General features: G+C 38.4%; 2 protein-coding genes across 2 annotated transcripts in view; one reads left to right on the forward strand and one right to left on the reverse strand.

The window, feature by feature from the left end:
• Positions 1 to 4,326: 4,326 nt before the first annotated feature.
• The window catches only part of LOC122660856 (DEAD-box ATP-dependent RNA helicase FANCM), a 63,037-nt gene continuing 55,564 nt past the window's right edge, over positions 4,327 to 11,799 (reverse strand). The window contains exons 23-24 of the mRNA XM_043856108.1: positions 11,507 to 11,511; positions 4,327 to 4,340 (exon numbers count right to left, since the gene is read on the reverse strand). The gene's annotated coding sequence lies outside the window, so the exon portion shown is untranslated. The remainder of the gene's footprint in view (positions 4,341 to 11,506; positions 11,512 to 11,799) is intronic.
• Positions 6,485 to 11,768, forward strand: LOC122660858. The gene is made up of 5 exons (XM_043856110.1): positions 6,485 to 7,475; positions 8,034 to 8,495; positions 8,680 to 9,057; positions 9,143 to 9,210; positions 11,545 to 11,768. Exons 1-5 carry the CDS (start codon positions 6,798 to 6,800, stop codon positions 11,756 to 11,758), a joined length of 1,800 nt encoding a protein of 599 aa, XP_043712045.1. The 5' UTR covers positions 6,485 to 6,797; the 3' UTR covers positions 11,759 to 11,768.

An 11,799-nucleotide genomic window follows, 5' to 3' on the forward strand; every position in this document is an offset into this window, starting at 1 on the left:
ATTATTGGTAAATATTCTATACACGTGAACTACTTTAGAATTTTTTTATTTTTTTTTCTCTCTTGTAATATTATTTCTCAAGTGAGGGTGGAATCCGAAATCTTATGCTCTATACATGTCTCAGATGAAAGTATGCGTCTTATGCTACCTTATTGGGATTTGTTTTAAACATGTTTAAAACGCCAAATATTGGCCTTCTTTTTTTTTTTCGGGTGTTGGACGGGAGGATTCCTAAAGTAGATGATGAACAAGAGATCTCAAACTCAAAATCTCATGAGAGTTGGGTTCTACTGCACCAGTCACAAGTCAGCTGCATTAGCAACTATCCTCGAAATTCTTGAAAAATTGTCATGGTTGTTGTTAACACTATTATAGATGAAAAGATTTTCGTGTCTTGTAGAAAGGGATTCACTAAAATCTCTAAAAGTTTACCCATCTCAATTTTTGACTCCATTCTAGTGAAGTGATGGCTATTGATGAAGGAATATCTCTTCCACCATGTATGAAGAGAAACTTAGTCCATTATTATAAATTGGAAAGGGATTAAGATTTTCTTCAAAATTGGTAAAGAGAATCTAGGTATTGGGTATCATATTCTCCCTCGTCTATTAAATTCGAAATGGCCTTGACATTATTCATGAGTTCCATTCAATCATTGGAACCTATGGATTAAGAGATTCTCTTTTCATGTGTTAGGGTGAATATGACTAATTTATTATTTTTAAAACATCCTTGTACATACAATTCCTTCGATATGCTAAGCTTTGGATTGTTGAAGTCAAAAATCCCTTTTGATTTGGTCTCTCTTTTTTATAATATATGTTTATAACCTTTAAGATGGGAGGTGCAAATTAATAATCAAGTGTACTTTATTTTGCTTCCATGCCTCTCCTAATTTTAGTTGTCATTTGATTGTATGATTCTCTTTTCCAGGTGACTGCCTTTCTCTTGATCATGTATGTGTAGAGCCTGGAACTTGTTTTTGGTTTCTTTTTCCGGGTAGAATTTTTGTCACCTGCGGTTCCCTTGCCCAGTACGGTTCCCTAGTGCCTTTAATAAAAGGGGGGTGGATCCCACCCGGGCAGTGTGTTCGGTCAGGGGGTGGAATGGTCATTTCAGCCCCTCCTATGAGAGGAACCGTATAATCATACCGGTCAGCGAACCTCAGGGGATAAAGGTCTCCACTGGGTACCACCTCCAAAAGAAAACATTTCACAAGGTAAATCCAAACCATCCATTTTTTTTTCAGTTTTTTATAAAGCCTATACTGTTTTGATCCTACTCAGAGGTGGGAGAATTTGCAATGTTGTCTAGAGTGGTACACATGCATGAACATACATAGTATGCATAATAAAGAGTGTATTTGATTGTATTAAATTATGAAATTTGACACCTGACTCATCTAGACCATGCCTTCTTTATCCAATGAAAGGGTGTCAAAACCTAAATAGAATCAGTCAAATCATCCTGGATGACCCGTTTGAGACCGACCCAAACTGAACCAAGGCCTTATCAATTCGATTTGATTTACGGGTTAGAGTCCCATTCGGTTTTGGCTCATTCGGGCTAAACTAATGGGCCACCGATTGGTCCAACCGATATGACCAACCCCCAAACCCTAAAAACACTGCTTAATCCCTACCCAAAACAATCTATACCTGGTTTTTAAACCAAACCGAACCGAATTGAAACTGATAGCACAAACTGAACTGAAACCGAAAAATCCTTGAAACTCACACTTAAATCGAAAAAATAAAACCGCTCGATTGACACCCTTAATCTAATGGTTGGAATGAATAACTCATTTGTCCACATGGTGGAATACAAGTATCGTTATGTTTAAAAGGAAAAACAACCCTTGTGGTAATAAGAAATATGCCTACGAAATATCTATTCATTCTTATAGTTTTGGTAACTGTTGTCAGGGAAAAAGATCCTCATGCAACCTGTGTTCAAACACAAGATCATATGAAATGATCATCTCATCCTACCCCCCATTGATGCCCTTACGTGCATTCTCATTGCATCCATGCTTGTGTAGGGGCCACACAACCTATCAGCGATCTTTTACCATTGTTACTATATTATACATAGCATATATTATAAGACTTAGCAAATTTTCTTATGGCAAAAGATTTTCTAAATGATCATATATGTATCCATATTCCATCCAACAATTGAAGGCACAACCATATACGACTCACGTGTAGTAAAAGTTGGGTCCTTTTCTTATTATTTAATAAAAATCATGGGAAAAAGAAGGTTGTTTGATCATGTGACTTCTGCATCCAAGTACAACCCCCCTGAAATGACCACCCCCAAAATGTTGGGTAGTTAAAAAGTGTCATATTGATAAGCTTTGTATAGCAGAGATGAAGATGTTAAGATTGATGTGTGGAAAAACAAGAAAGGATAAAGTACGAAATAAACATATAAAAGTGGACTGTGGAAGGGTTCCAGGGAGAAATTTTCTAAATTTCGTGATAGCTCTATTTCCTACTTACTAAAATTCAATATCTTCTAGTGCAGTGATAGTCAACCACCCCCCTAAAAGATAAGAGAAAAATCTTTAGGGACGAAAGAAAACTGCACCTAAAAGAAAAGAGAAAAAGCTTTAGGGGTGATAGTAAATTACCTCTAAAAAAAAATCTTTTTTCAGTTAGTTATTTCGATATTAGTAGTGGCAGGGGAATGCTTTAGAAGCACTTATGCAACATTAGTAGAAAACGCCCCTAAAAGTATTACATCAGACTTTGTTGTAGTGAGTTGGGTATTTCCATTATTTTATATAAAAAATTGGACCATTTTTTTTATCAAAAAAAAGGAAGCTTACTTTATTTGCATACTATATAGAAGTCAAACTCTAGGGAGCCTTGTACATTAGCTTGCAAAAGTTTAAGAAAGCTTCAGGTGAGAAGATGGGGCAAACTCAAAAATAAATACCTTTCAAGACCCACATGGAGGACTAAAGTTGGGTTCTTTGATTTACACAGAGAAACGCTTTATAGATTCCATTTCTAATCACATAAAAAAGACTTCCATGTTGGCATGGGTCTTTTTCCTAACACAAAATCATTTTTGGCATAGAGTACCTTAGCGGCTTAGAGAACCTTTGCCTATTTATTAAAGAAAAAGAACACTATCTGGTTGCGTGGCCAGTAAGGCTCATGTGCCTATACATAGTTCCGCCTTGCTCCCATGGAAAGTACATGCAGATCATTATCCTCTCCAGTTCTCTGCCCGATATAATAGTTCGGTTCCTCTCATAGGGGGCCAAAAATGATGACCTAACCCCTTGCCCGAACACACTGCTCGAGTGAGATTAAGTCGTCATTTCCGCCTCCCTATGAGAGGAAATGGACAATCGTACTGGGCTAGGAACCGAACAGAAAAAAGATTCTACAAAGCACCGCATGTTAGGGTTTTGGGTTTAAGCACAAGATTGCTTAAAGCAATACACCATGCATATCAAGTTTGGAATAAACAGGTTGCTGCCTCCAGCTAGTATTTATAGGAAAGACTAGGATTTTATGTTAGATGGATTTTATCAAGTGGGGCCTACCATAGTTTGATTCTTTATTCAAGTAGACTTATATTAGAACATATATTAGGATTATAGAATATACCCAACATCGTACTATTCCTATAGAAAGGCAAAAAATTTTGCCCAATTTAATGTTTGCGCGTTCCAATTGACTAATGCGCCCATATGAGATCTAGAGGCTTACGGAGAAAGTGTAATGGCATTTCCCACATCATGTCAATGGGCATAAGAAAAAATATGTCACATCATTCTTACACAAAGAACCCATATGATTATTGAGGAAAAACAAATATCACAAGAAGAGACGATGTGAACGATACACATGACACTGCATGCACATCTTTTCCCAAAAGGAGAATTCTATCATTCCTCGATTTATTTTTCTTTTTTCTTTTTTACAAGTGTCATAGGAATCTTTTATTATATTTTTGTTTATGTTCTCACACGTTGGTTGCTATACATCATTAATGGTCAACCACCAAAAACATTGTTTATGTTGAGACTTGAGACAAGCTCGGTTTAGGAGTTTTTGGCTTCTTGTGACCTTAGGTTTTTATTGTTGGTATACAATTGTAGATAGATTCCTAAAGGGTTGGGAAAGCTTGGATTTTTTTTTTTTTTTTGTTTCCTAAAAGGTTAATCGATGACTTTTAGGACAATAAAATGGTGGATATATACAATACACATTGAACTTGATCTATTATCTCTGAACAAGAAGCATCTCTTATCACCCCCAATGGATTAGCTCAGTTGATAGGGATCAACACTTCACAATTAAGAGGTCATGAATTCAACTCTTCTTGGGCTCTAACTATTAAAAAAAAAAAAAACAGAAGCATCTCTTAAAGGTCTCTTGTTTGCATGTCAAATTGCAGACAATCCAAATGGTAGATATTATATCGGAGTGTAAATGGTAAAAATTGAGGCTTAAATTGACATATGGCTTTTGATACCACATCTTCTACGTTTTTAAGAAAATTCTAATTAGAAGGATATGGATATGGATCACACATTATAATTGAGCTAGAGCCTTTGATTTAAATCATGACCGCTCATTTTGCATTAAATTTTGGCATATGTTATACTACAGTCTGAACTAAGATTAGATCATCAAATGCTTCTAAAATATTTTAGGGAGAAAGAACGTTAATCAGTGTTGTGCCTCGGCATGTACCTGTGCCCAAACACAGTCCAACGTAAAAAGACGGGGGCACTCTTGGTCCTTTCCGCCTCTCCAGGAGGGTGCATCGGTCTTTTAGTGTTAGGTTGTGTTTGGGCACAGGTACACACCGCTCCCAACCGGGTTATCTTTCCTTTTCCCAATATTTTAATCGAAAGAATTTGATTTCACTATTATGATTCAACATTTTTTTAAGCCTTTGATTTGAATCACGGCTATTCATTAACATTTTAAATTATAAGAAACATATATATACATTTCTATCTTAGATTAGATCAAAAGCCTCTAAAAGATTCTAATTAAAATGATACAGTTCAACTCTAAGATGAGGTCAGACTTTACCATCTCGTTTGCTATGATTTAGAGTGAATAAAAGCTATGAACCAAATCAAAGGTTTACAAACGTTGAATTATGATTATTGAATCATATCTTTCCAATTAAAAATGATATTTTTATTATGTACCTTATTGTAATTTTTTTTACACAAAATTCACCCTTAAGTTAACCGTATCTCGATTCGTGATTATGGTTAATAGATTATAAATCGGGATACATCATATACAATATTATCAAACAAAACACCTCCAATATCAATTTGCCAAACGTAGATACTTGCAATGCTATATTATCCAAAGGATTGAGTTTCCATTCACCCACGGTGAATGGGATCTCATTCATCAAGGGGCAGGAGAGGACAGGTATCACGAGGATATTTTGAAACATACAAAAACCTTAGGAGGGGTTTGTGAACCCTAGGATGGTGGGTAAACCGTCCTCTATGGGTGGGGAAAAACTTTATTCTTATCCAAATGATTTACTTAGTCTATAAATCTTTTATAATTTTTTTTTTGGATAAAAAAGAAAGTCTGAGTTTTCCTCCACCCATGGTGAATGTGATTCCATTCACTGTGGATGTTGGATGAGCGGGAGAAGGCATCATGAGGGTGTTTTGAAAAAAATACTAAAACATCATTAGAGTTTGTGAACCCTAGGATGATGGGTGAATCATCCTCTATGGGTGGAGAAAAACTTTTACGATCACCATTTGTTAATATGAAAAAAACATGAAGATCACAAACTAAGGTTATTATAACAATGGTTCAAATTAGGGGTGCAATAACAGGCCCTAAGGATGGGTCCGGATTGAAAATTTTTAGCCTTGAGTCAGGATCGGGTTAGGTCAGGATTGAGACCTTGGGTTGAGCTCGGCCCGACCCTATTTTAATTATACTGTAAAATATATATTGATATATTATTATAAATAAATATCACACTTATTGTGTTATATAATATATTATATATGAAGATAATAAGTGATAATATATTTTATTATAATATTATTTTATGTAAAATTGATAATTTTATCTCTGACCCATCCCAACTTAGTCTCGTTCATACATCTCTCTTTTCCCCTACTCTATGATTAGAGCCAATCAAGATCAACCCGGCCCGACCTTGAGGGCAGATCAGGATTGGATTTTCTAGGCCCTGAGTCAGAGCCGGGCCAAGCCTGAACACAACTAAGGAGACTCAAGATTAGACTGGAATTTTAAAAAGTGCGGCCCACACCGACTCTATTCAGCCCTAGGCCAAGTCAAACCAAGCCGGTCCTTGAGTCTAGAGTTCCTCTATGTGGCTACACTTGGCCTGCAGCCTGGCACAGTTGGGAGTTGGACGTTTGGTCCCCCCAAATTGACAGTTTGTCATATCCACCTTACAAAATAAAAGATAAAAAATAAACTATAAACCCTAAAAATCTCCCCGTCAGTGGCAATTTGGTATTCTTCTTCCTAAACCCTAAACCATCCGTCCCTGGAGTCCCCCTCCCCATCAAATTTCAAACCCTTTCTGCAAAGAAAAGAAAAATTAAAGAACCTTCCCAAGTCTCGACTTAACTCCCGCTCTCTGTTTTCCTTAATCCCGCGAATTCAGATGCCCAGAGGATTATAAAATGGCAATTTTTAGTAGCAGAAGCGTCAACGGCTAATACAAAGGCAAGAGCAGCCGCAGCAGCAGAAGACACAGGAGAGACTAGAAAGGGTCTGTGTGAGTGAACTCTGAAATGCTTAGGGATGCAGAAGCTCTTCCGTCGAAGCCCTTCAGCCCCCATACTCTGCATTTCATCAAGCCCTTGTCCTTGGGGCCTTGACAAGGGGAAGCGCAAGAAGAGTTACAACAACAACAGCGACTCTCTCTCTCCCTCTCTCTGCAACAAATTCTCTTTCCGGCCGAGACGCACAATGCCCAGTTCCTCTGCCTTCCACCTCCGTATCTCCCCCGCTGCTTCTCTACTCAACAAACCCACTTCAGCTTCCGCTACTGCCGCTGCTCGCTTTGCTTCAAGCAGGTCTGCCAGCATTTGTCGCTGCTCGCTCGATTCTGGAACCCCAGCTAGAGCCTGGGTTGTCTATAAAGAAGGGCGTTCGGCTTTAGGGACTGCTTGGTTCCACACAAAGACCGAAGGTGGACTTCCTGTGGTGGTCGCCGAGAGTTCTAAAAGCTCTACGAATGATGGGTCTTACGGTGATGGTACCTCTGGTGAAGGAGTAAAAGAAGCGTCTTCGGTTAATAGTGAGTCTCGGTCGTTAAGTTTTCAGAAGAGGCAGAAGGGTAGTTCTAGTTCTGATTCTGCTCTGCCTGGGAACCCTGACCTCTTAACGATTCCTGGAGTTGGGCCTCGGAATTTGAGGAAATTGGTTGATAAGGGTATAGCTGGAGTCGCTGAGCTCAAGCAGCTATATAGAGATAAGGTAATAATCCAACCTTCCTTTTATGGGTTTCTTCTATCTCGCTGAATAACATTGTAAATACACAGAAAAGCTTGTATGGTAAACTGCTCTCAAGATTGTTATTTATTGTAGTAATGGGGTCCAAGAATGAATTTCTATGACGTGAAGCCTACCCAGATTCTATCTGTGCATAAATAAATGAAAGGCTTTATTGAAGAAGTGAACTGGTAAAGTGTTCTTCTTTCAGGAAAATTCTAACCCACCAAACTTAGAGGAGGGGTTTGATTTGGGGGAGGGAGGAAATTTCAGTTGGCGAGGGTATATGTCTTATGTGTAAGAGAGGAATCGGAATTTGGTGGCTAATCTTTCCCACTATATATATATAGGTATATTGATCATCAGCACTTGGTTATTTTTATGCATTCTGTATTATGTGCATGTATGTATCTTGGGCTTACATGTTTATGCTTGTGGAATGCTTTTTCCCTCTTCTTTTGTCAATTTTATGCTTCCATTAACCCAAGAACCTGTTACCAATTGTACCCTTAATGAGGCTTTTGATTTATTCCTTTTTTGCAGTTTTTTGGAAAGTCTAGTGAGAAGATGGTTGAGTTTTTACAGAGTTCTGTAGGGATATTTCACAAAAGCCATGCAGAGAGCATAACTTGTTATATTAAGGAAAGTGTGGATGAAGAGTTAAAGGAAGAAGACCCAAATTCTGTGCTTGCTCAGAAGAAAAGGCTAACCTTCTGTGTTGAAGGAAATATTAGCGTTGGAAAGACCACTTTCCTTCAAAGGATAGCTAATGAAACCCTTGAGCTACGTGATCTTGTTGAGATCGTTCCAGAGCCTATATCCAAGTGGCAGGATGTTGGTCCTGATCACTTCAATATATTGGATGCTTTCTATGCTGAGCCACAGAGGTATGCTTATACCTTCCAGAATTATGTGTTTGTGACAAGGGTCATGCAGGAAAGAGAATCTGCTGGTGGAATCAAACCCCTTAGGCTGATGGAAAGAAGTGTATTCAGTGATAGGATGGTAAGCATTAAACTCTGCATCATCCTGATTGAACCTAAAAAATAATCTTATTGCATGTTATATTTTGCCATATTCCCTCTGATTTCAATAGGTCCAACTTTTCATCTCATATTTGAGGAAAATATAATTGCTATTTTAAGGGTTTGGAAACTAAGGCCTTTTTCTTTGTCATTGCATGATTTAGGTATTTGTACGTGCTGTTCATGAAGCAAACTGGATGAATGAGATGGAGATCAGCATTTATGATTCATGGTTTGATCCAGTTGTTTCATGTCTGCCTGGCCTTATACCTGATGGATTCATCTATCTTAGAGCGAGCCCTGACACATGTCACAAGCGGATGCAGCTTCGCAAGAGAACCGAGGAGGGTGGGGTCTCTCTGGATTATCTGCGTGGCCTACATGAAAAACATGAAAGCTGGCTATTCCCCTTCCAAAGTGGCAATCATGGCATCTTATCTGTTAGTCAGCTACCCCACCACATGGACAGCTCTTTACATCCTGTTATAAGTGATCGTGTGTTCTATTTGGAGGGTGATCACATGCATTCAAGCATTCAAAAGGTTGTCCTTATCAATATCTTTTCAATATCTTCACCACTAACTTCTTTTTGAGGTTATACCTTAGTAGTTATTTGGCTTATGACAGGTCCCTGCTTTGGTGTTGGACTGTGAACCGAACATTGATTTCAGCAAAGACATCGAAGCCAAGAGACAGTAAGATTATAACAACTTTCTTTTATTTTCTTGGCTATTTGATTTGCAACCTGATATATTAGTTGATTTACAAGCTCTGGTAATTCTGCTTATCCTCATAACATCTATCAATTCTAGACTCTTACCTGTTAGAGATCCTATGTTCCAAGATGCTAATCTAAACCTACACTTATGGACTAGCTTCGTTACCTGCACTCGTCCATGGTGTGAGAACCCTTGTTGCCTTTCCTACTTGTCGCTGCATCCAGGCACTAATGCGGTGCGTTGCGTACAGGAGACGCCATAGCTAACCCTTGCTCACTATTCACTACACACTGGTCAAAGTGTAGTGCGATGCTTACAGGAGACGCTGTAGCATAACCTTGAAAATATAAGGTTCTGGAATCCATATAAAAAAGGGTTTGGCTAGAGGGGGTTTTTTTTTTTTTGGAAATATCGTTAACCTATGCTGCAGTTAGGATTAATAGGCTGTACAACAGTACTTTTGGAGGTAGCAACAGGCCTTTGAATGCTTCTCAGGAATAGGTTGAATCATAGACCAGTAAAATAGAACAAAAGAGTGGACAGAAAATAGAGAAGAAGGAAAGAAAGGATAGGGATGGGTCTCTCACCAATGGCCTCTCACCACTCTCTCCCAGAGCAACAGTTTTTCACAAGAACATGGTTGTAAAACAACTCTTTTTTTCTTTCATTCAAATTGTTCAGTTGGACTCTCAATCGCCCATTACATATATAGTGATAGCTATTAGAAGAAAGGAAATAAAGCAAAATAGGAAGTCTCTTACAAAGCAATATTGAGACTTGTGCAAAAAGCCAAGACAAATAAAATCTAAAGTAACAGTAAAATAGAAACTTCTAAACTTAGAAATAGAAACTAACTAAAAAAGCAAACTTCAAAAGATCTTTGCTCTATCTTTCTTTCAGCACAAGCTGGCTTTGTGTCCCACAAGATCTTCTAAGAGTCTTCCTGCAAGTAACAAATACTCAAACAAAACCTCCATGCAAGCTGTCCATATAAGCCCACACCACTGTCCACGTAAATGTGAACAGTGTTCCATGAACAGTAATGTGAACTGTGTTTTGGTCCTTTCTTCTTCATGCTTCGATCTACATCACCATCGCTTCAATTTCCAAGTCTCTTTTCATTTCTTTCAAATAAAATTATTCTGGTGAACATCAATGACAAACTTAGAAAACCTCTCATAATGGGCAGGTTGGGCATTTTGAAACCTGGCTTTTCAACCGTTCTTTTGATCTGGGTATTGATACATTCATTTGACTTAGTATTCTGCACAAAGTTGCTTTGCACTAATGAATAAATTGTGCAGATGAATGTTTTTTTCCATCTCCTAATCCAAAAATTACAGGTTGGAAGAAGGATTGTTTGAACATTTTCTCACGCAGAGCAGAAATAGGACTGCAGAATGTTTAGGCTCCATAAAATATCTACCTTTCTTCTCCAAGCTGATACAGTTGAAGGAATATGGTCCTTGGGCTGTAAGACATTTTAACAATAAACAAATAACCATCCTCTACATCTTCTTGGGACTTGGCCTCCAGTCAATTTGTTCTGTTCAATGAGCTTGAAGACCGGCCCAGAAGAACCCCAGACCAGTTAAAACCCTGGAAGATTTTGAACCAACAGAAACAAAGTGAAACCTTTCATCATCATCATCATCACCACCACCACCAGATTCTTCAAGATTGATATCCTCCAAGGCTTCTTACTGTCTTTCACTTGCAGCATTCACCATCGGGTAAATGAAGACAGAGGATATGTCAAGCAAGACAGACTTAAGCATCTGGCTGGTTGACTAGTTCCACAACTCTCCACCAAATCAAGGGGAAGGAGGGAAGAAACTGAAAGGTGACTTTTTCCCTTTAAGTCGCCCCCCTGCCAAAAGGTTTCCATCTTCAAGAAGATGTGAGAGGGGGGCCTAAGTTGGCTAGTTCACATAGGAAGACGGAAAGTAAAGATATGATAGTTTGTAGGAAAAAGAACCTAAGCTGGCTATTTCACTTGGTTGTCAACATAGTTGTTGCATTGGCATCTGATCCTTTTACACATGTGCTGCAAATCTAATTGAGACGGGGATGCCCATTGAGTATCCATCTGCTACCAAAACATTGATTGAAGCATCAATCTGCATATTCAGATATTAATGTAATAGTCAAGTTTCTGCCACTTTCACTCTCTTTCTTTCTTCCTGTATGTAATCAGATTTGGGATTTTGTGTATGTTTTTCTCATTCCATGTTTAGTGCATCTGTTGTCTTGCTTGGGTCTAATTGCAGACTATGCATTTGCTGAATGTGGCATGTTACGTTTGTGTAGGTATGCTCGCCAGGTTGCGGAGTTCTTTGAGTTTGTGAAGAAAAAGAAGGAAGTTCCATCTGCAAAACCTAGTGAGGTACCAATGAATTCAAACCAACATATGCTGCTGCCTCATAAAGGTGGACTCTGGGTACCTGATGGTAGACATTTTCCAGAGTCTGCCCTAAAATCTCTGGATTTTAGACGAGCCATGTCTTCGTTCTTATCCACCTAGGCGCCCTATTCCTTGCCCTTCTTTTTAAGGTAGTTGTATCT

Source organism: Telopea speciosissima, chromosome 5, assembly GCF_018873765.1.
Source record: "Telopea speciosissima isolate NSW1024214 ecotype Mountain lineage chromosome 5, Tspe_v1, whole genome shotgun sequence".
Classification (NCBI taxonomy): Eukaryota; Viridiplantae; Streptophyta; class Magnoliopsida; order Proteales; family Proteaceae; genus Telopea; species Telopea speciosissima.

Excerpts from the sequence above, each read along its gene's own strand:
- LOC122660858 (XM_043856110.1), top strand. The coding sequence starts at position 6,798 with ATGCAGAAGCTCTTCCGTCGAAGCCCTTCAGCCCCCATACTCTGCATT. Across the intron at positions 7,476-8,033 it reads AGCAGCTATATAGAGATAAG|TTTTTTGGAAAGTCTAGTGA; the intron begins GTAATAATCCAA and ends CCTTTTTTGCAG. Across the intron at positions 8,496-8,679 it reads GTGTATTCAGTGATAGGATG|GTATTTGTACGTGCTGTTCA; the intron begins GTAAGCATTAAA and ends TGCATGATTTAG.